Source organism: Gambusia affinis, linkage group LG01, assembly GCF_019740435.1.
Source record: "Gambusia affinis linkage group LG01, SWU_Gaff_1.0, whole genome shotgun sequence".
Taxonomy (NCBI): Eukaryota; Metazoa; Chordata; class Actinopteri; order Cyprinodontiformes; family Poeciliidae; genus Gambusia; species Gambusia affinis.
Window position 1 is genome coordinate 29,470,819 of NC_057868.1, and position 24,082 is coordinate 29,494,900.

Consider the following 24,082-nt stretch of genomic DNA (forward strand, 5'->3'; position numbering starts at 1 on the left):
GCATGAGACTCTGTTTAGTAGTACCTTTTTCCGGGTAGTTACTATAATACAAAAAAACAGAAAGTTGGAATGACGTAAAAAAAAAAAAAAAAAAAGTCTATAATATTATTTATCAATTAATGGAAACATCTTGAATGCTTCAATTTGAGCTTTGGACAGACTGCATTTTTTTCTCCAAAGTTCTGCCGTGCATGATAATATTAGGAATTAGATCATAAGTACTCACATGAGACACTCAAAAGTGGCACATTTTTCAATTTTTCCATTCAGTTTTGCAATGAAAAGCTATGAATAGCTTTGTATAGTTGCAGACATGTACTGAATGAAAATCACAGTCAAAGAGTTTTAATGTAGCAAAGCAAGTTTTGCTAGAAACACAAGATTGTAAAGCCTGTGCTCTTACAGAAAAAAAAAATAATTTCTTATTGTCTGATGATTAGATATGTTAGCTTACTATGTAAGCTCAAATGTCAGTAATGTACACAAACTAAAAAGCTATGATTTAAAATCAATCTACATAGAGTTTGAAAGGTCAATATCTTTTTGTTTTTGTTATCAAGGGCTTCATTATTGTTACTGATGAAGGTATCAAGTAAGCAACGTTTGAAGATATCTTTAAACCATTCAGCTGTTTACAGTGTTAAGTGGGTCAGTGTGGGGTGCTGTTTGTAAAAACCCTGTGATCTGATATTTATGGTGGGAGGGAACTATTAATAGCTGCAGTATATGTGTGCACTCAGGACCCCACTTGCTACTAGTGTGAAAACTGCCAGGGGAGAACAGCCATTTTGCTTGAGGTAAACACTGAACAGGAACATTTTACCTGGTTAAATTAATTTGTCAATGTTATGGGTCTCTAACCTAGTGAGATGTATTTCTGTCATTTTACCTTTCTTTGCTCTGATGTAGGAATTCGATTTCACTTTTGGTGTCTTTTCGACACTTTTTCTGTTACATTGAGATTACTGTGTAACAAATGCTATGTCAAGTCAAATATATGTTGTAAATCTTCATGCTTCTGCTTTGAGCTTTATGAAACATAGATCATGTTTATTCTCTGGACATCTGCTTGAACAGTTATTGGGTTTGGTACAACAAATTGCAAAGGAATATTGGTTATAAATATCCTGGATGTACTTGGTGCAGGTAAAAGTATGGCTACTTCTATTTCTATCTTGACTAAAATGTATTGTTTTGTCTGGACTCCAAATGTTAATGTAACATGTATATATAAGTTGTTTGCTTATTGGATGTTTCCTTCAGACCGCCTTTATCTACACTGTTTTTCCCTGACAATCAGATGAGCTCTGAAACAGAAGACGACTTTTATCAGTCAGAAGATGACCTGGATGAGGATGAGGCGACGCAATACATAATTGAACAGAGTCTGAGTCAGTATAGAAAACTCAAAGGATTGAATCCGAGGTTAGAATCTCTTACGTTTTGATTAGGCTACATTAAGAAAAATAAATACTGTACAAACCAATTTTCTTCTCAGTAAATGGATATTTTTAACATATAGTGACATGAAATTCACCCCCAGATAGCTGAATTATTCCCCCCTGTGAGCCTTTAAACATGAGCAGGTATAGACAATGGATGGATGGCTTTATTCCTGATCAATGGTCCTCAAATAGGCTTCTAATTAACACTAGAAACTATTGATGGATTAAAGAAAATAGCTCTCTCAACACCCTCTTGACATTGTTACGGCAAGCCCTGATGGGGGATCTGGAAGAGAGAAGAAAAAAAATCACCTTAGCTCAACAACCACAAGGGGCTCCTTAAAAGTTTTCTCACAAGGGAGACAAAAAGAATCAGAAGAACTGTTCAAGAGCAAATGATTACTCACTGTCATACAACATAAATCCAATTGAAAACTTGTGAAATTAAGGTAGGGAAGAGGCCCCCTGGGACTTTCAAGGTTTGAGGGCAGCTTGTGTTGAAGAATGGATCAATCAGCAATTCCCTTTTTAACACAAATTTTTATTGGGGATTTTATTTGAAACATTTACTGAGAAAATGTTGGCATGTACGATATTTATTCTACTAGCTGAATCTAAATTTAAATGCTCATTTGTATGTTTGTAATTACTTATTCACTAGTGATCTAAAGCCCAGTGCAGACCCTGATGAGATTTTCAAAGCCATCAAAGAGGGTAAGCTAATCTTTTTTTTTTACTTTTTAAGATCTTATTCAGAGAAACGTGAAGCATCAGAAGTTCTGAATTTCCATGTTTAGGGGATGAGATTGCACTGGATAGACTAGCAGAGCAACCTGAGACTCTGTCTAGAGTTGATGAGAGGGGATGGATCCCACTGCATGAGGCTGCAGTGCAGGATAACAGAAGAATACTTGAGGTTATATTTTCAGGTGAGAATAGCTAAAACATTTGACTGTAGAAACCCATATTTTCCAGTCTGTCTTACTTGTTGATTCACTTCTGGGTATTTTCTTCCAGCATCGCCCCCAGGAGCAGCTCAGTGTCGCACTCTGAAGGGTGAGACACCGTTGTTTCTTGCTGTGGTTCATGGGCTGAGACAGAACGCCACATTCCTGTTACAGAATGGTTGCAGCCCAGATGTTCAAAATGATGAGCAGGACTCTCCATTGGTGGCAGGTAGCAAACATCAGCTCATTTTGCCATGCTTAGCATTGGGCTAATATTGTGACTGTTGTTTTTCCTCCCCTTCTCTTTAACTCACAGCTATTCTAAATGACCAGTATGACTTAGCCACCCTTTTGCTTCGGTACAATGCCAATGTAGATCAAACAGGACCACTAAACAGGACCGCTCTACATGAGTCTGCATTTTTGGGTTTGGAGAACTTTGTGTACTTGCTGGTGGAGTCGGGTGCCAATCCAAATGCACTTGATGTTAAAATGAAAACTCCACTTGCATTGGCTGCACAGAACGGACATCTGAATGTGGTGGAGACTCTGTTGGAAAAAGGTAAATAAGGCGATGAGTATTCCTTTTTGGCTTCCTGCAGTAGCTTGTGAAGGGTAATGGTTGGATAATGCAAAAGAAAAATGTGTAAGTCAAACCATATACCATTCAATTGCATAGAAAAGATGTGTCACTAATGCTTATATTACCTTTATCCTGCGAACACCAAGAAATCTCATTCTGCCTCTCTTGACTGCAGATAATAAGAGCCCTAAAACCACAAAATACCTTTTCAATATGTGTCTTTATGGTGCCTACATTATATTTCAGGAGCCCATGTAAGGTCAGAGTCGGAGTCTGGTACTGTGTTATTTGATGCAGCTGCTTCAGGAAACCCTGATATCATCTCCTTGCTCCTGGACCATGGGGCAGATCCCAACCTTCCTCTTTACAGTGGGCACCTGCCAATTCATCGTGTGGCATACCATGGACACAGACTGTAAGGAATATCAAAATTCACTTTCTCATTTTCCAGACAAGTTTCCAACTAATATTCAATTTTAACACTAAATATTGACTCTAACAGGGCACTGGAAATCCTCATCCCAGTCACCAACCTACAGGCTATCAAAGAAAGTGGAATGAGTCCACTTCATTCTGCTGCTGCTGGAGGACATGTCCAGTGTTTAGAAATTCTGCTCAAATCTGGCTTTGACACAAACTTTATGTTGCACCCAAGGGTGCGCCGCAGCTATGACGATGAGCGCAGGTCTGCCCTCTTTTTTGCAGTGTCCAACAACGACCTTCATTGTGCCCGCTTACTGCTAGAGGCCGGAGCAATGGTGAACCAGGATCCTGTGAAGTGCCTGCAGGTGGCCCTCAGACAGGGAAACTATGAACTTATCAACACCTTGCTAAAATACGGAGCAAATGTCAACTACTACTCCCGGGTCAACACCACTCACTTCCCGTCAGCTCTGCAATATGCCTTGAAGGATGAAGTCATGCTGAGGATGATCCTGAACCATGGTTATGATGTCATGCGCTGCTTTGACTGTCCATATGGTGACAGTTCTCATGACTACGCTCCTTGGACAACCTCAGTCATCAAAGACATGGTGGTGAGACACTTGCATGAAAGTAAGATTGGTAAAAGGAGACTTCTTTTCCAAATTTATATTTAAGTATCCAATGCCTTTTTGACCCTTCACAGTTCTGCGAGGTTATAACAGTGTCATGGTTGAAGCCCTTATCTGGTCAGGTTGTCCGCATCATGCTGGACTACACTGACCATGTCTCATTCTGCCCTAAACTGAAAGAGACATTGCAGCAGCAGAAGCAGTGGCCAGAAATATGTCATATTCAAAGTGAGGACTTTTCTATGATGGATGGATTACCTTTCTTTTTTTTTTTTTTACTTGCCAGAAATGATGTACCCTAAAGTGCACTCACAGCTTTTGTTTATTTTCTTTTTGACTGGCAGGAAACACAAGGAGCCTGAAGCACCTGTGTCGGTTGAGGATAAGGGAGCACCTCAGCCGTCTGCGCTTGAGAGCCTCAGTTTTTGTCAGCTTCCTTCCTCTTCCTCCTAGACTGAAAGACTATCTACGTTTTAAGGAGTTTGATGTTTACAGTAGGGGGAGCATGGTTAACCTCTGAAGAAGACAAAGTCTAAAATGTTACTGATATCAGGATGTCTCATACGTTCCTGTTACATTTCTGCTATTTTACCATAATTAGATCTTATAACTAATATCATATAGAGTGATTCATTCCTTTTCATCAGCGTTGTTTTGGGGTTTCCTAAGGACAAAAAAGATCAATGTATGTATTCAATGCAGGCACAATAACATGTGCCTGCATTGAATACATCTGCTTTTAGCACTACTCTGTGGTGGAAGGAAGAACTGCATTGGTGGAATAAATTTAAAGGTTTTGTGCACTTCCTACGCTGGCATTTACATGTAGGCTTTAAGGGTAATTCACATATTCCCTCCAATTTTTATGGGCAAAAAAAATAAAACTTTTCTGCGTCATAAGGTGCCTCTGTTGTTTTATTTATTTATTTATTTATTTATTTATTTATTTTTTTGTATGCAGAGGTCTAATAGGAACTGCCCTGAAAAAAGGGCAGTAGCTGTGTTTACAAATTTTAAACAGGCATATTTTTTATGGCACAACAACACAAGCAGTCACTAGCTTGGTGTGCTCCCTGTTCACAATATTGATTTTTTTTTCTTCATTTAACACAAATAAAGTATTTAACTTTAATTACATTTCAAGAACGCCCCTTGGAATGTGGAGTTTGATGCATGTCAGTGTCTTTTGTATTGTTTATAGTTCTTATCTAGTTTGCAAAATTAAATTACGTCTGAAAACCAGCATATAATTTTTTGGTCTTCAACAATGATTTTAAAATGACAACTGCTTACAAGGAATGTATAATAAGAAGTGGTGATGTCGATTTTAATCGTTGACTGAATTAAAGGCCGACGGAAAGGAAATAGTATGGGACTCATTATAAGTGTGGATGGAACACGAGAAAGATTGATCTTAAAGACCCAGATAACTAGAAAACATTATTACAATGTATAAGAATTGCTTGGAAACAGGAATTTATCTAAAAAAAATATATTGATTATGGAGCATTTGTAGCATCCAACGTTAGAACTGAGTTTTGTAAAGTATGAAAACTATTTTCACTTTCACATCCGTTTCAATCATGTTTCTCAAAACATCACTTCTTGCACTAGCCCCTCTGGCCGTTAGGGGGTGTAGATTTTCTGGCATGTAAACAGTGACGGCAACGTTTTGCAGTGGTGGAGAAGAACGTGAACGTCATTTTTACAATGGCGGAGGCTGGGTGAAGAGGCAAGTGTGTGGAAAGCGGCGTCGTAATCGTCAGAGCTACAGAGCCTTTACCGAGCGCACGCTGCCCCAAAATGGCCCTGAACCCCAAGTCTGCGGGAAAGGCGGACTCAGAATGCGCTGAGACAGGCGAGCCGCTCCCGGAGGGCGGCGAAGCCGACAAGAATTCAGCCGCCACTTCGGCCACAGCCAACCAAAATGGCGATCAGCCTGGATGCAGAGACGGTGTAATGCCTATACAAGAAGCCCCAGAACGGCGGAGGAGCCTGCTGGCGGACGCCCGGAGCTCCAGCAGGTCTCCCTTGCCGGCGCAGAGATCGAGCGAAGAGCTGCCACGGAAAAATTTCCAGATTCCGAGGAAGACGAGAGAACGGAAAGGTGTTGCCATATCGCTGCTATTTTGAACGGAGCCTGTCCTGCTTTCATAATTCTAACTCCTGCATGCTGTTAGCCTGCTAGCTAGCTGCTGGGTTCCGCAAGTTTATTGAATTCTCCTTAAAAAATTCGTCCTATTTACTCAGTTCACATTAGATTACACACTGGTAGCACTGGTTGGTGTAGCACTGGTTGCAGACATAACGTTAGCATTGGTGGGTAAGTGCTCAGATTACCAGCGGGCAGCAGTGTTGCGCCTGGAAGCTGAGCATCTGAGGAGTGACCATCTGAAAGCAAACGTTGTTTGGGTTCTGCAGCTTTACCGGGGACCCTGGTCCGCCTGAATGTGTGCTTCAGCGCGAATGTGTTGCAGCAATCACCTGACGACATGAGGGTGTTTCTTTGACCTCACTGAAGGGCATGGCTTAATCCACCCCATGAGTCAACCCAAAACCATTTCAAAGCTGGACTCCCCTTAATTCACCCCGATTCTGATAACGGAGCATCTCTCTTTCTAAGCACTTCATCACAGCATCCCTCTGTTCATTAGCCTGTACATACAGCTTCCAGTGATGGCCCTCATCCTTTTGAAATGTGAAAGTCCACATAGAAAAGTGTGAACTTTCTTTAAACCCCAACAAATGTTTATAATTGCAGAAGTTTAGAAGAAGTCGTTAGCGTTAAGTCACTTTAGATTCTGCTCTGGTAATATCTCCCCCTTTAAGATAAGACCATGTACATACTAGAGCTCAAATGCAAAGCCGGTGTACAGTGTGAGCTTGTCTTCATCTTTTTTCTATGTAATGAAGGTTTTGTATGACCTGTTACCCCACAGATAGAGGCATTGGGGTTAAAAGTGTTTGCACTTGAATTGATATAGTGTGTCTATTATAATGACATCAGTTTGTTGAACACTCAAATTAATATTTGACTTGAGGTGTAAACCATGCAGAATCATAGATTTTACAATTTACCATAAAGAACAGATTTATACTCTTTGTTTTGCTGTCCGGTTCATCAGATCTGCACAATATTTTGAATTAAAACCATAAAAGAGTCCTTGGATTTAATAGTTGATGTGATTTGATGTTAAAAATGTAATACAGTCACACTTGCTACTTTAAATGTCCACGGCTTGTATCAATTTTCAGCTCATGTTCTGTATGTTGTGTGTATTCCAACATGCTTGCCGGTACAGCTTACTATTGCACTGATTCACTTGTAAACATCTGTGTGCAGGTCTGTACCAGTTTTTGCCGCCCGACAGTCGTGAGTTCGAGGACCTTGTGAAGATCATCTCCTCCTTTTACTTGGACGCATCGTCACGCGGGAGCTTCTCCTACTGTAAGGCCAGGCTGATTCACAACGAGCTGCTGGAGAAGGAGGTTGGTCCAAGTCCTCATTCGCATAAAAACTGGAAATCGCTGCTTGCATGTGCATCGTTTTGAAGAGATTCAGTTTGCCGGGTGTTATTGAACGTTTTGCCTCATTTTTGTCGCCAGTTCATTGAGAAGCGGAGAGAAATGAAGCAGGAGGGGCGAACCGATCAAGAGCTTGCTGAGTCGTACTGCTTCCTTTTTCCAGACAAATCCAAGGTTAGTTTCCTTTGAAAGATACAATCCAGTGGTTTGAAAAGTTACTGGAGGTGTTTGATTTCTTCTGGGGACATCTGCTTACTTGTCTAAAAAAGTCATGCAAAGTCTTACATATTATTACCTCAGTTTTGGGCCTTTAAAATCATCCCATATGTCCAGATTTCTCATCTTAAATCTTACTTTTCATTCATTTTAATCTGAAATTTGTTTTGCCTTTGCTTCTTCAATTGATTAATTTATTGTGAATTGGCGCTTCAGATAAACTGAGGTGTGCAGACAGGAATCATTCGTTGTCGGAGCTGTACTTCTGACTAAAATATTAGTTCTGCTGTGATTAAAAACTATAAGACTCATGATGTCATTTACCAAACACCTCTGTCCCACACACCCGCAAACAATCTGTATATAAAACTGTCTTGTTGTTTTTTTTTTAGGGTATTGAAAATGGAAAAATCGTAACATTCTTGTTGCCTTATCCGCTGCCATTGTCTTCTGAACAGTTCATATTTTACAGATATCAGTGTTGGCAAAAATGTGTTGATAACCATTATGATGGTTACAATATAGGTTGCTGTGTAAATTGCCCTGTTTGGTAACATGAGGCCAGAAATATTATAGTTGCATACCAAAGCCAAAATCAATGACCGTGAGCCAGTGTAAGTTATTGAGTTAAGACATTATTAAGTTAACCTATTCAGGGTTTTTTAAGCATATTTTATAAAGGTCTTAACTTTAGAGATGGTCCCAAAAAAATCATGTGAATTTGTAGTGGCATTTAAAAATAAATGTCCACTTAAGGCAACTTACCATACGAACAGATCCATTTTATCTAGAAATCTAAAATAAAGTCAGTCCAATTAAACAGATATTGGTCAGTTAGATAAAAACTTTCTAAGTGTTGTCTTGTTTTTCCACCCAGCTTCAGTGGATCTGTGAGAAGGGATTGTCAGTAGGACACTGCAGGATTACAACATTAGGAAATCCATCAGTGGGTAAGTTCTTCTGCTACGTTATCGTTTAAGATAAAATGTGTACTTGAAATGTTCCAGTAGCTGTTTTCGAAACGCAACATCACAGATCTGTGTCAGTAGAAACAGAAAGAAATACAGGACGTCTGTTATTTTTGTGGTAATGTAGATTTTTTTTTTTTTTTTTACTTCCATTGTAGGTGTTTATCTCTCTAAATACTCTGATTTATTACAAATAAATCCTTTGGAAGTGGGTTCGTTTGGAGATATGATCATCTTTAAAGTCATGAGGGTAAGCCCGTTGTCATTTTGTGTTGTTTTTCTCGTCCTTCATTCAATATGTGAAACTTCTAGCCTGTCGTTCTGTTTTACTTGTCAGGGACGAATAAAGCACATCCACGAGAACATGCCTAAAAACGCCATTGAACTTTCACCCAAGTTCGACTGTCACTTGTCCAAAAGTGCCAACAGGGTCACGTCTTTGCTGTCATATAGAGCTTTTGAGCTCACGCAGGTAAATGCCAACTCATATTTTTATACGCTTTTATTTTCCGTAATCGTTTTAGCTTCTCTAAAACTGCGTGTTTTGCAGCAATATTTTTTCGAGTTTGCGTTTGATGAGATCAAACCGCGGCCCAGACACGTGTGCCCCTACGCCGTGGTTTCCTTTCAGTACAAAGGCAAGGAGGTTGCAGCGTCTCCTATGGCCGCACACAGGTACGTTGTCCTGCAGGAAATGGTGACGCCCTGCAAACATTTCTAGGATGCTTGCTTGGCTTGTTCAATATCTATTTCTATATATAAACATCCAGACTCTCTTTTGAACAGGTTCAACACTATTTCTCCTGAAGGAAGTAGAGGTATTTTATTATTTTATTTACTCCATAGTTCTTGTTTTTTCTGTTCAGCTATACAAAGTTTTACATCTAAATCTCCCCATGAATCTTAAAAGAAAAACATGTGTAATGATTCTGAGGTTGGGTTCAGCATTGAGTGCAAAAAAACAACAAAAACAGTTAGTGTGGTTTTTAGCGGTATATTTACCCACAGGTTTATGGTCATGTGGTTTTTGCTTAATTTCCTTCTTGTTTGACCTGATGGTGTTGCAGGGAAGAGCTGCTACACTGTGTGGAGTGGCCCGCTGGTGAACAAGGGCCAGGAGTTATTCCCAGTCTGCTTACGGTCCTTCTCGCGTCCCTACCTTCCTTTCAAGCTGCAAGTATTCCTTTTCTCTGTTAATCATTAAAGCCTCTTTCAGCTGAACTTTAACACTGCCCATATATTTATTTTTTTCTCACATGCGAGAAAAAAAGAAATGTTAAAAATCTTGCCTGTGCAACATGAGGAATCGGTTATGCATCGCTGAGCGGTTACTGTTCTCTGCAGGCGTGAGAAGTTGGAGATGAATCAAGGCATGCAGCTGGACCAGGTGAAGAGGAAGATCCCTCCTTTTTTGTTTTCCTGGGACACCTACAGTATATCACGGGAAGGTCAGCAGCGCACACACGTTTACACCTGTTGTAGAACTAGAGGATCTTTAGTTTAAATGCAGTATCTGGTTTGTATATAATTAAAAAATACCTATAGATGAGCTGTGTGTCGTTTTGTCTGTAGTGATGAAGTGTGGGATGTCCTGCAGCCTGTTTGAGGTGGTGGAAGGAAAAGGTAAAGCAACCAGCGGCAGTCTGGCAGCACTGATCAACAAACTGGAGAGGGACCGAATGGTGAGATGTTTATCTGTTACCCAGGCTTTTTATTCGAGACATAATCAACAGAATAAATAAACCAACTATTGATGCACCAAGTCATCTGCGATATAGACAGATCGGCTCAAATGTTCATTAAAAAATGGATGAACACTGAAAATACACCTGTCCCAGTCTGTTAATGCATAAAGAAACATGCTCTCATTAATTTACAAACAAACCAATCACCATGGATACACTGAGAATTTGGGTTGTGGCCAAAACAGAACATTTGTGATCCAAATCTGAAACACTAAAGTCCAGTCATTTCATTTGTTTAGAGGCTTGCTAAAAAACATGTAGGTGCTTGTTTTCTGTTATATTAGGATGTGTTGTAATTCTTTACAATACTTACAAATATCTCTGTAGATTTTCACTGACCAGAGATGACTGGCTTTCTGTTGAGAAAATTAGGACTTTATTTTACAAAAGTGTGTTTTTTTTCCTGAAGATTAATGTTGAAAAAATATTTCGATATAAGATATTTCTGCTTTCATGCATGAAGGAGGAGAATCTTGTAGCCTTTTCATTTTTTGTTGCTTCATGTAAAAGTAGCACATCCATACGGTACCTGGGAATATTATTTTTCTTCATGCTGAATTTTTTGCATTTGTTAAGAACAGAGTGGGTTTCTGGTTAGTACTTGGAAAGAACATTTCAAGTCACCCAAACTGGATTGTTTGGTCAGTCTTCCAAGAAAAGTCAAAATCAGAACTAGATTTTAAAAATCTGCTTGGTGCATCTTTAAATATGACTTTATTATAACCAATGTTCAGACAGATACATGCATTTGCTCCTCCTGGGTTTGAATTAATTAATTAAATGATGGCGTTACTGTGATCATTATTTTATAAGGAAACAGGCGTGTCTAACATAATGATCTGCTCGTTGTGTCCAGGTGCTGGTGAAGTCCTTGCTTGACAGGGGCTTCCTCTTCCTGTTGTCCTCTGCTCAGATGGTTGAGTCAAAAGGTACCGGAAAGATTTTCTGTACTTTTCTCCTTTTCTCTGGTGAATTTCTGTCAGTCGAGCCACCTTCTTGTTGCCTTCGGTGAGGGATCAGCTTTTAAAAAACTGCTGTTTGCTTCCCAGAGCGACGGGGGCGGATGGATAAGAAGCTGCAAGCATTATTCATCTTTCAGGAGTCCAGGATGGTTGTGAAGTATTGTAAGTGAAATTCTCTGTTAACGTGGCCTCTGAACGACCAGAGTGTTTAGCTTTTATGTAGCTCATAGCAGAACATCTTTATGTAATTGTGAGATTTTTCTGGGAAACTTTTCTTTCTGTTTATAAAACGTAGAGACTTTGTTTAACCTTTTCAGCTGTGCTTAGCTGCAGCTGGTAGAGCTGAGTCGGCCACTGACCCTGACATCCGCTCCTCTGTTGCAGCTTCGAGGCTGTTGGAGCCAGAGCCGCTGACGGTGGAGCCCCAGCCGGCCTTCCTGTCCACTGTGGAGCCTTTTATTCCTGCACTACATTATGCCTTGTTTAAGCTGCGTCCAAACCCGGGCAAGGAGCTGAGTCTCGGGGTGGAACGGCAAGCCACAGATTACCTGACGCGCATCGAGTCGGGAACGGTGCGGCCTTTCATTCTGCCCGACTACAAAAACAGTTTTGACGAAAGGGCGAGCCCTCTCTCGGTGCCTAGACCCAAATTCAACATGGACGCCGTGCTACGGTCGTACGTCCACAACTCTGCTAACTACTTTTTACCTCTGGGCAAGGCGCGGGACACGATTGAACGAATAAGGAACCCTGCCTCCGTTCCTCCACCTGTACCCCCGCCTGCACCTGCACCGGTTCCGGTTCCGGTTCCGGTTCCTGTTTGTGCCCCTCTTCCAGTCCCAGTGGAGTACAGCCCCGTTTCGGACTGGGGAGGCTCAGACCGAGGCTCGGACCGGGCAGAGAGGGTCTCCCTCGAGAGGCTCCCTCAGGAGAAAGTGCCTCCTGAAAGCGCCAAAAGGAGGCAAGACGTGACGCATTCAAACGGCGCCCAGCTGCAGCCCAAGCCCCACATGGAGCCTCAGAAGGCGCGGCTGTCCCAGAGCGAGTATGATCAGGACAAGATGAAACAGCTGCTGAAGCTGATCCAGTTACACAAGAAGAACCTGGTGCAGGAACCGGGCAAGGATCAGGAAAAGGACAAGGACGGGAGCTGGGACGCCAACAACCTGAAAAGGAAGTTCGAAGGCGACGCTGGTGGAGGGATGAACAAACACCAACGCACGGATCACCTTAGCAACGGCGAACCCAGCAGAGGTGAGACGAGAGGCAATCAAGTGTTTCGTTTCAATTTAATGGGTTCATAGTTTGTTTGACAAATAATTATGCATACTGCTTTCAAAGTCAGCTCTTCTGAAGGTCTGAAGATTTTATTTGCACGTTTGCACAGCCTGATTAGTTCTGAGCAATTTGGAAGCTTGATGTGCATTGTCAGCAGATTCTTTTGAAAAATTCATGATTTCTAGACTTCTCCCTAGATGGGTTTCCTGGCTGAGAAGGATTTGGGTTCATTTAGTTTATTTATTTTTTTTAATTCAAAGGACTGAATTGCATAAGAGGAAACAAAATGTTCCACAGCTTTCTCAGTGGAGGTAGCGCTAAATCAATTACACATCTGTGAAACCAACTTGTCCAGTTAGGAAGTGACACTCAGTGTGAATTAATTTCACCTGCTGTTGTGCAAATGGAAGAGGCCACAGGTGGAAACAAGAGCCGATTAGCAAGGAGTGGCTGTCAGATGGTGACCGCAGATCTTTTGTCTTTTCTCATCTTTTCCAGCTGCCATCTTGCTCATGTTTATGTGTTGTCAGCGCACTCACAGCTAGAGGCAGCATGAGATGGAGTCGCTCAGGTAGCTCAGCTCATCTTAGATGGCACATCGCAAAAAGATTAGCGCAAGGTTCACGTGAAGCACTCAGTCTGGGGACGGCGTGGAGAACGGTTTGCATCCTCCGGCTTCACCAGCAGTGTCAGAGGGCATTTCTTTGGAGGGACACACCTCCCCCAGTGTGCTAGCTAGAAGTAGCCCGACTGCCCGTGTGCTGGTGCAGTGGGCCCTGGGGTGGGCCCTGGGTTCCCAGGCCTCATGCAGCTGAAGTGTGTCAGCAATTCTTGCATGAAGGCATTGCTGCTACGGACTGGCTTATTCGTTCCCCACAGCTGATCCCGACAGAGCAGGGTGTCGAACTCATTTTCATTTCAGGAGGACACGTCGAAATCACGAATGTCCTCAAAGGGCCGGTTATGGCGGCATGTATTGATAAAAATACCCTTTAGCAAACTGCTGAAATATTTAGAAATAGTTATCTCTTTATTCGATGAGTACCTCTTGAAATGAGAGACTGAATATCTTTTCATATTCATGTATATTCATAGATAAAGCGGCTTTAATTTGATCAAATATTTAAGCACACTATCTTGAAAATTGTATTTATGTCGTCGTCTTAAGGGACAAATAAATACTTACGGCGGGGCAGACCTGGTCCTGGGGCCGTGAGTTGTACACATGTGCAATACTGCACATGTGGTACATCGTGTCTCGTTCCGATGCTATATTCCAGGTCTGGGAGAACATCGGCCGCCGCGTCAGGAGCTCATCCAGGTGTTTTAGTGAGGGCCTACAGGCACGTGGAGGCCACACACTCTACTGAGCCTCGTTTTGACTGGGCTTAATGAATTTCTGCTGAAGCTGGTTCAGCCTCTGACCTGATGTCCCACTTTTATTTTGAATCCAGTTCTAAATCCAGATCTCCGTGGGATATATTGATCATTTTTACTATTTTGTTTTTAATGCATTCCACTCTGTTACATTTGCAGATTTTCCTCTAAATTATTTATTGCTGGGTTTGGTTGTTAGTGTGTTTAATTTTTTCTTTTTCAAGCAGTGTAGTTTAGATTCCCAGCGGAATAAAATGATTATACATTTGTTCTTCACGTTTGCATTGAAGGATATAATTACTGGGCTCACAGTATCAGAACCAGATTCAGTCTGATTGTTTTTTTTTTTTTTTTTGTTTAGCTGGCCAGATGGACGACACCGGAGATGAGGCCGGGCAGAGAGACAACCTGACGGCGGTGATGGAAAGCATGGGCATCTATGACACAGACCTGAGGAACCGCAGCAACACGGACGCCGCGACGGCCAATGAGACGCAGCGCCTCCTCAAAATCCTCCTGGCAACGCTCAACAAAGCCATGGCTCAGAGCTCCATGACCGTCCTGGCGAACCACGGCGAATCGTCCAGCAGTTCAGGAATGATGGAGTCCATTTTGTCCGACTCGGCCTCTGCGGTGCAAATAGAGACGGTTCCACAGACAAACTACACCGAGGTGAGCTTCAGTCAGCTGATTGAAGTGGAGTTTCAGTGTTAAAAGGTTTTTGTTTTGGATCTGGAACATGTTGTGTTTTCTGTTCAGGAGGACATGGACTGTAGTCCTGGGACTCCATTCAGCTCAGACTCGCCGATACAATCAGCTCCGCCCACAGACATCATACCTGGTGATATTCCTGTCAGCGAAGGTAATTGAAAGAAGGTCCTACAAAGTCTCACGTTTAATCTTTTCAGACCGTAGAAGTCGTAAAGAAGTTCAGATTTTCCATTGTAGCTCGTCAGTTTTATTTAGTTTCCTCTTAAATGTGTACTTCTGTGGCTTCCATTGAGTTTTTAAAGACCAATTGAGGTGAATCAGGGGCTTAATGTTGTCTGGTTGAATGCAACCCTCTATTCTGTCAGGACCTTTCAGTTGAACTTGTGGTGTAATGAACAGAGCCATAGGTTAATCTCAGGGGAGGCATAGAGAAACCCCACAGATAACAGCTTCGATGTCTTTTCAAACATTGAAGCTGTTGGTTGTTTAACTGGGTGGATACCAAACAAAGCATTGATTTGACTGATGTGTCTAGTTTTATACAAGCAAAATAAGTGTATCGCACATCATTCATTTACACACTGGATTTGGCCCAAACCAGTTGTTGAGCCCTTGTAAAAAAAAATATTTGAATCAGAAGGTTCATAATAGATTGTGGTAAGTGAAGTCTACGGGCCAGTGTACTTATGTTGAACCTTTCAGGACATGGATCATAAAGCGAAATTCAAAAGAGAAACTAAAAACATAAAACATCAGTAAATGCAGAAACTTCAGCAAAATAAATTTTAAAACTTATAACATTTTTAGTTGCTTTTTTAAAAAAAAAAAACTCTGCTGTGGGGGACAATTTCTTTACAAACTCTTTTACAAAAAAAGGCAACCAGAATCAATGCTGGAGCCAATTGTAGGCAAAATATATCCATTTTCTATTTAAGGATAACAAGCCTTCATGCTGCTAAATTTCAGAAAAATAATTGTATATTTAACTGAAGTTAGATAAATGTAACCAATTAAAACTTTAGGAAGCTGTCAAAGTAAACTGGCATCACCTTGACGAGTCTCTTCTCTGCTCTCCAGCAGACAAACCTCTGCCTCTCGCCGAGTCCAAGCCGGAGCCCGAGGCCGCGCCGCCGGCAGAAACCAGCCAGGAGCCCAAGACTCCTGCTGCCCAGGAAGTGAAAAGTTGTGCAGCTGCGTTGGTTGGAGACGAAGTCCCCTTCCTTCCCTCCATCAGCCTGGACACTATACTGAACCAGGAGATCCACAGCCTGGCCTCCGACATCAGAGACCTCATGCAGACTCGGCGCATCAGCTATGCCTCGCAGCTTCCCTCGCGGCTGTCCCTGCGCCACTGTTGGCAGCCCAGCAGCTGCTTCTCAGACTATGTTGTCCCCCACGTTCTCCCCGTGTCTGTTGAGGGACACGTCGAAGCGCTCTGCGAAAAGATGGACAAGTTGATCCCTGCTCCGCCTGCTTCCCCCAAGGTCACCGCTCCACCCCTCCCTGTGACGACGTCTAGTCTTACAACCCCGCCCCCAACGGCTGTTCAGGCTTCCAAAGCGAAAGCGGAGCTCTCCGCTTCAAAGGCCGACAGCGGTAAGACGAGCTGCGTCGTTAACGAGACGACACCCGTCAAGGAGGCATCCTCTCCTGACCTGGGCGGAGGGCTATACTCCCCCTCTCATGCCACAGCAGACTCTCCTGAATCAAATGCCCAGTCCACCGGCGCTGCCCCGGACGGCGGGTCAACCCTGCTCAGCGGGAGCCTCATTGGGCAGCTCAAGCCCGAGGTTTTCACCAGCCTGGTGGAGATCTTCAAGGACGTGACGAAAAACACGGTGAAATTTTACATCTACTCTGGGGAAGACGGCGAGGACGGCACCATCTGCAAGGAGATTAAGGTACAAGATGGAGGGATTTTTTTCACTGATTAGGGAATTCTGCATTTTCCACTATTATTACAGTTGGAGACGCACCAATCAGGCTGTCTTTGCCTGAAACAAATTTTATGTTAGTGCTGAGCTGCTGATTGTTATTTATATTTTTCCCTCCACGGGTAAAACATAAATACAGAAGTAATTTGATTAGGTCTGCAACTAATGATTATTTTATCAATTATTCTATGAATAATCAGATAAAAAAGTGGAAACCTTTTTGCAGATTTTAGATTTAACCACATACGCCTTTTTAGCAAAGTATTCATTTGCAGCTAAAAAAATATATTTCTAATATCAACATGTGAAGAGCACAGCCCTCCCTGATTGACTGAACAACCTGTGGAGTTCTGGGTAGAACTTATTTATAGAAATGTTTTTGTATGGTTTTTTTTTTTTTTTTTTTTTACTTTTTGGTTTACTGTTCTGAGTTTGGTGTTCCTTCAGTAAATTGGCTTGAGTCTGTGTACGCCAGTTGACAATCAATTACTATATTAGATTATTTTATTTCATACATCACTATAAATCTGGTTAATCATTCCAGCCCTGTATTTATTTTATGAAGATTATCACCATTTATGCAGCACAATATGTCCTTAACTTTAATCAGATGTTTATTCACATATATCATTGATTGGTGTGTTTGTAGACTGAAATAGTGGGATATCTTCAGATTGTTTCTATCAGTTGACTAGTTAATGAGTTTTTTACAGGATCAATCAGCTTTGTGCTTTCTTTAGGAGTTTTTTTCCAGATAGACTTAACTGTTATTTTTCTAATTGGACTTAGATTCTGTGATAATTTGTTGCATTTCACTGGTTAGACATAAAAAAAAAAAAAAAGCTGATCTCGAGAGTTCTTAAATTACAATTCCTAACTGTACACCTTTTTTTATTTACTAAGAAAAAAATCTCCAGATGATTTTAGTTGCATTCCTATTTTAATTGCTGCAACCTTTGCATAAATATACATATTTTAATTAAATCCTGAGCCTCTGCTGCAGTCTGCACACGCGGATGTTTACAAATGAAGTGCAAATGTCTGAAGCACAGGCAGGATTCTTCCTGTTTTCCTGTCTCAGTGCTGTACTTTCTGTATCTGTCACTCATTGTTGAAGGTGTAACAGAGGAGAACAGTCATCTTGTCTTTCTGCCTCTAACAAGACGTCTCTCCTGTCTCTCGCAAAGGAGTACTTGAAAAGTCTCGGCAACAGCGAGTGCAGCCCGCAGACGTTTCTAGAAAACAGTGGAAGTTTGGACAAGCTCCTCATCATCATCAGGAACGAGGACATCGCTTCACATGTGCACAAGGTTCAGTAGCTTCTCCTCATGCTGCTTGTCTTCCACTTCCAGTCTTTATCTCTGTGTTCGCTGCAATGCTTGCGCCTAAACGTAAACACACAATAAAGCTCCTGGAGCAAACATCCATGACGATGGCATTACAGTCTAAAGTGGTGAAATTTATTTTCGGATGATTCTGAAAATGAACATGACTCGTCTCACTGCAGATTCCAGCTCTGGTGTCCCTAAAGAAGCTGCCCTCAGTGAGCTTTGCTGGAGTGGACTCTCTGGACGACGTGAAGAACCACACGTACAACGAACTGTTTGTGTCGGGGGGCTTCATGGTGTCTGACGAGTTTGTCCTAAACCCTGATCTCATCACGCAGGGTGGGTCTGACTTTTTATAGCAGGAACGAAGAAGCAGAATCAGAATGTTGAGGCTGGATTTGTTAATGTTTGGACTCTGTTATGACATTTACTTGACCAAGTGCACCACTTTCATTTGTCCATGTTTGTATGAAAGGCTGTATTGAAATAAACCGGTGTGTAATTACTTCATCAGAGCCTCAGCTGCAGCCAGCATGGGCTTTTTGAAATCAATTCAGAAGAAATGAAGGCCTCTGGTTTTGGGCGCCACTAATGTTTGTAACAAAGATTTATAAGCCAGGACTCCTTAGATGTTGTTTATTGGCACCCATTTTGTAAATGACACAGTAAAGTAATTGCTTTTGATCAAGTTTGAAATGTTAAGATTTTTCGTGTAGATATTTTCTGTGAAGCAAACCTCTTATTAGGCTGGAAGTGATCAGTTTGTGTTTGGGCTGAGAATTTTTAGTCAATTCACGATTCGATTGCAACTTCCACGGCCACAATGGGGATATAAATCAATTTTCACGACACCCATACACAAATGATACACTCACAATAAATATTTTGGACATAATTAAAATTTCATGTCCTTTGCCTATCATTAACTAAATACTGCTGACATTCACAGTGAGTCAACAATCTCTCACCTCACCTGTAGCTAAATTCTTCTTGGCAATCTGTTGCGTCTCTGCTGCCACTCATTTATGTCTAGACAAGTGTCAATATCAGTCATTTTCATGATTCAGAACAAACATGCAGGACGCCATGCATCAGGAAATGTGCTGATACTGCTATACAAGTTTCCAAGGCAATAGTTGCCATCGGTCGCTTTAGATCTGCACTACCTGCTGGGTTTGTTGTGTTTTAGTCTGCAGGGATTGTCTGCTCAGTGAAAAGCCTTTCAGATGGGAGATTGAAGCTACAGAAAAGTTCATAGCAACGACACTAATGAATGCTGATGTCTTTGCTTGCTCTGGGTAGATCGTTTGCAGGGGCTGCTCAAGTTCTTGGAGGAACAGAGCACTCCTGAACATCCCTGGCAGTGGAAGGTTCACTGCAAGTCCCAGAAGAAGCTTAAAGAGCTGGGCAGGTCAGTATGAACCACAGCAGTGGCAATCAGATCACACAACTCTGCCGTTTTTGTTTTTTTTTTTTCTTTCTTTTTTTTCCCCCCCGTTTTAGTTTATTTGTCACCGAAGGGAAGCAACTTAATCATCAAATACGAACCCAGAGTGACGGAACAAATATAGCAATTATCCTTGCCATTTTTTTTTGTTTGCATTTTTCTCATATTCTCAAGTAATTCTCTTATTCACAACAAAACATCAACCTCTATAATTTACACCCACCGGTTCAGGGACTAAGATTTTTCTTCAGCAGCAATTTGGATCTTTGCAGAGATACAAAGAAACACTTTTCCTCCGGTTCATACTTATTCATAACTTTTAGACACCTTTTGTAACCACAATGTTTTCAACCTTGAACATTAATTGAGCTTCGTGAAAATATTCCAATTCTTAAGTTTCAGTGTAATGTCTTGATAAACGAGTTTGTTAGAAAAACAGGATATTCTGCTTTGGTACCGACTCTTGTTAACCGTTGATCTTAGAAAGGATTGTCCATCCCTGTGGTTTCTCATTTGCTGTTCTGTCTCTTTAAGGCTAAACGCCAATGCCATGGGCCTCTTGAACCTTTTAACAACTTACCAGAAGAAGCACCTGGTGGAGTTCCTCCCGTATCATGAGTGTGACACTCAGTCCCGTCAGGCTCCGGATCTGGAATGCCTCATCAAGCTCCAAGCTCAGCACACACAACAACGGCACCTGATCTTCCTCACAGGTATCACAACCTTTTTCTGCTCTCATCATTTTGTTTTCTGCCAGAGTTTGGCTGGGGAGTAAAAACTGATCAAAAATTAAATAAAGATTTTTTTAAATTTCCCCCTTTATTCCTTAAATGCATCAAAGCTGAGACTGAGTCACATTTCATGGGATTTGTACAAGTTCCTTCCCCCCCAATTATCCATCAGCACTTAATAAATAAATTATTGACAGCATGAAAAGTTGTCTTTGATTTGAGGTAGTTTTCAGTCCTGCAGCACAATGTACTGTTCAGTGTATTTGACTTATGATAGTTTTATCGAGTTCATAAAGTATTAAGTTAAATATACTAATCTTCAAACATATTTGAAGTATAATGACAAGATTCCTGCTTTAGTTAGCATGTCTAAACTTTACATTCCTTGTACAACAACTTAATTAATCATACTTTGTCAAGTTTAATGTAATCTTTTAAAATCACCGACATGTTTCTTCTTTTTTCTTTTTTTTTCTTTCTCCCCTCCAGGGGTCTTTTGTGGGCTCTAGTGTCCCTTATTTGAAAGTAGGCTGACAGGAAAGGGGGAGACAGAGGGGGAAAGACAGGCGGTAAATGTCGACGGGTCTGGGAATCGAAATGTTTCTTCTCATTTAAAGTAATTCTAACATTTTTGGAGTCATCCAGCAAGAGTCCCAGTAGAGGGAGCTAGAGATTAGGATGTGGGTGGGGGAGGCCTTCCAATCTCGGACTCATCAAGGTCTCATTAATAAAGATGAATGTCAAAATACCAGAGCAAACATGCAAAAAGTTGTTTGATTGTTGTTAGATTAAATTGTTTATAAGACAGACAACTGTATGTAATTTTGTGCTCTTTATTTTTAATTTATTTAAATTCAGATTATCTTTGCGACATAAATATATATATATTATATTTCTCCATTTCTGTGGTATGTAATATTTCTACGTCTACCCTAGAACCTCCAGCAATTTTTCTTTTGTGTTTTAGTTCTTACAAAAATAATTGGAGTGAGAAGGTCAGACCTTCATGAAAACAGGGCAGAAAGGGCCTGTTTGGTACATCTCTTGTTTTGATCTTTTTTCTAGTGTCAGAAGATTCACTCAAAACAAATGTGGATTTTTTAAAATTTCTTGTTTGAACAGAGAGGCCATTCGAAATGTTCCTGCAGTTCTCTAGAAACGGAATAGTGATTGCGAGCATCGACGATGTTATGAGCGGTTTCCACAGTCTGATTGGATCCATTAATCAGAATGAGCTTCCTACACCACCTTCCACTGGTGAGTATCATCAACAGGAACATTAAGCACAAAAAAAACAGATCCCAGTTTTCCTCATTTATTTTCATTCCTTCACGGCTTTATGTTTCTCCCTTTCTCTCTGCCCTCCCCTGTTCTCCCAGTAGTGAATGATGAGTGTGTGGAGGCGGAGGACATGTCATTAGACTCCGATGATGGCGAGCCACCAACCATGTCTGATCCCCTAGAACAGGTTGAGGCTAAGAATAAGCCTGAGCTGCTGCCTCAGTTGGAGAAGGAAGACTTTCGCCCTCCACTCCCAGACCTGCCGACAACCCCTGACAGAACGTCGGCACTCGAATCCAGCTCTCTCAAAACGGCCATCTCCCAGTTCAAAGCTACCAACCAGATCGGCTTGGCCTGCTCGGACATCGGCAGCTTGTCACCAGGAGGTTTTCCTGTCAACACCCACCAGAGTTTCCTCTGCCCCTCTGCTTCCTGGTCATCTTACAGCAGTACCTCCAGCTATGTGGCATCTCCAGCTTATCCTGCCTCGCCCTGTAGCAGCACCCAGGAGCAAGAGTACCGCCCCCCAACCACCACTGCTCCCCCACTTCCGACTCCGCCCGTCATGGTCATGGCAGGACCTCTCGCAAACCTGGCTTCCCTGCCCTTGGAAGTCAAACCTCCGCCTCCTCCTCCCTTCATGAGGCAGGGGCAGCCGTACGGGTCAGATGCCGGCGCCTCTCTGCTCATCAGTGCCCTACCTTATAAAGACCACAGTGACACAGCCCAGCCCGGGTTCATGGGGGCCATTCCTAAAAATGCTAGTGGTACCCCCATGCAGCACGACAGGATACTCGGTGGATCTGGGGAAAGCGTTTGGTGTTTGACGGGGACGAGGGCCTGTGAGACTGCTTGCAGCCAGGGTGCTGTAACATCCAGGTCAGCAGACCCAAGTGGCGTCCCAAAAACGGGTGAGATCCCTGTGGGAAGCACACCTGGCGCCCAGGGGTGTAGGACTCAAGGGAACGGCGCTGAAAGCCTTGGAACTCCAGTGGGCATTCTCCCAGTGGCCACCAGAGGGGGCTCTGTACCCAGACCTAAGCTTCCTCCACATCCAGTGGGGGGTTTGGGTTATGGCAGTATAGGTGGCATTCCTGGACATATGGAGCATGGACCTATGCGGGGGGCCTTGGTTCCTGGTCATTTAGGGGGCTTCAGAGGCAGAGGGGTCCCTCCGGTAGGAATCTGGCCTCGGGCAGGACGAGGACAAGAACTAAGGGACGGGAGTGGAACTGGGCCCTGCCCCTGGGGTTACCCATCAGGTAGGGGTGGGCCACAGAATTACTACACAGACTACACATACACTCACAACTACGCCCCTGAATAGACAATCATCTGGATGAAAGGGGCGATGCAAACAGCATAAACCAGAGACAGAACTGGCTGAATGTATATATTTCCTTGTCATAAAAGCATTGATTTAAATCGATAAATATTAATTCTGGTTTTCTACATTAATAAAAGTTGATACAGGCAGTGCCAGGTGTCCTACTGTTGTGAAAACTGTCTGTACACTCTTTCTGTGTGATCTATTTGAGACCCCCGTTCAAACCACTATATTTATATTTGCCAACAGATGTTTATGGCCTTCCAGCTCCTCAGAATTGACCACACTATTTCTGTTCATTCTGGTTTTTGAAACGGTTTCTGAACAAAGGGGGAAACGGCTATTTTTTTAAAGAAAAACAAAATGAAGTGAATGGAATCTCACTTTTGCTGGTTTTGTTTTGTTTGTTTTTTTATTTGACATTTGTTTGTCCAAAATTCTATTAAAAATAAAACATTTCAAATCCTGTTTGTGTGATGGGTTTGACGGTGTCAATCAAACCATTAAAAAAAGAAAAAACCTCCTGTCTCATTGTCATTTCACTCAAAAATATGGGTTTTATTTAGAAATTAACAACTTAACATTGAAAAATTGAAGTAAACTGTAAAAAACTAGGCTTAAATGGGATTTAGAAAATGATTTTTCAGATAAAAACCTCTGAATACTGAGGGAAACATTTCTTAACATTTCAAGGCATCTTGCCAGATCTATATTCTCCTGCAGTGTGAGCTATGTGTTGAGCAGTTTGTTAGAAGTGCAGCACTTAAATGCTTTGAGACTCCATGCTGAGTGCTCCTGGCTGAGCCCTATCACCACTGAAAGAGTAATTACGATGGTTGATGTTTGTCCAGAAAGGACTGAAGGGTTGGGGAGGGCATTTGATCGCCTCACACGATCTCGTGTTTTATAGAAATAAACACCAGAGGGCGCCATTTTCCCCTAAATGTAAGAAACCTCCGCCCATTTCTGGCAGTGTGTTGTCAATACCGGAATAACTATAACCAGAAAAATTCTATTTAAACCATTGGGGCAGCTGCTGGTAAATCCACCCATCACACAAACACGCAAATATCCATGTTTGCTGCATCCCACTACATTTTGAAAATGCTTTGTTGCCCCTGGAAAACCCACAAGTAATGCAATTTAGGAGACTATGCCATGCATTAGTCCCCTAAAAGAACCCACCACAGATTGTTGGAGAAAAAAAAAAAGAATGTAGCAC

The 24,082-nt window shown here is 42.0% G+C and overlaps 2 protein-coding genes across 9 annotated transcripts; both read left to right on the plus strand.

Moving 5' to 3' along the window:
• The first annotated feature begins 81 nt into the window (after positions 1 to 81).
• asb14b (ankyrin repeat and SOCS box containing 14b) lies at positions 82 to 4,915 on the plus strand. 5 transcript variants are annotated; one of them, XM_044120391.1, is made up of 11 exons: positions 82 to 797; positions 1,078 to 1,146; positions 1,301 to 1,425; positions 2,107 to 2,159; positions 2,243 to 2,374; positions 2,463 to 2,621; positions 2,709 to 2,954; positions 3,222 to 3,390; positions 3,478 to 4,012; positions 4,105 to 4,258; positions 4,375 to 4,915. In XM_044120391.1, the coding sequence occupies exons 2-11, from the start codon at positions 1,132 to 1,134 to the stop codon at positions 4,548 to 4,550; spliced, it is 1,764 nt and encodes a 587-aa protein (XP_043976326.1). In that variant the 5' UTR covers positions 82 to 797; positions 1,078 to 1,131; the 3' UTR covers positions 4,551 to 4,915. The 5 variants fall into 5 exon arrangements, with proteins under 5 accessions (XP_043976326.1, XP_043976346.1, XP_043976333.1 ...); XM_044120411.1 differs by lacking the exon at positions 1,078 to 1,146 and having other exon boundaries at positions 1,264 to 1,425; XM_044120398.1 differs by lacking the exon at positions 1,078 to 1,146.
• Positions 4,916 to 5,651: 736 nt separating this feature from the next.
• Positions 5,652 to 23,384, plus strand: tasorb (transcription activation suppressor b). 4 transcript variants are annotated; one of them, XM_044116274.1, is made up of 23 exons: positions 5,652 to 6,137; positions 7,374 to 7,519; positions 7,637 to 7,729; positions 8,649 to 8,721; positions 8,898 to 8,989; positions 9,077 to 9,211; positions 9,290 to 9,414; positions 9,526 to 9,557; positions 9,807 to 9,912; positions 10,084 to 10,187; positions 10,312 to 10,421; positions 11,341 to 11,413; positions 11,534 to 11,608; positions 11,831 to 12,700; positions 14,463 to 14,773; positions 14,861 to 14,963; positions 15,890 to 16,713; positions 17,934 to 18,056; positions 18,254 to 18,413; positions 19,377 to 19,485; positions 20,056 to 20,234; positions 21,375 to 21,509; positions 21,632 to 23,384. In XM_044116274.1, the coding sequence occupies exons 1-23, from the start codon at positions 5,834 to 5,836 to the stop codon at positions 22,858 to 22,860; spliced, it is 5,511 nt and encodes a 1,836-aa protein (XP_043972209.1). In that variant the 5' UTR covers positions 5,652 to 5,833; the 3' UTR covers positions 22,861 to 23,384. The 4 variants fall into 4 exon arrangements, with proteins under 4 accessions (XP_043972209.1, XP_043972227.1, XP_043972218.1 ...); XM_044116292.1 differs by having other exon boundaries at positions 5,680 to 6,137; positions 21,635 to 23,384; XM_044116283.1 differs by having other exon boundaries at positions 5,680 to 6,137; positions 15,893 to 16,713.
• Positions 23,385 to 24,082: the final 698 nt, after the last annotated feature.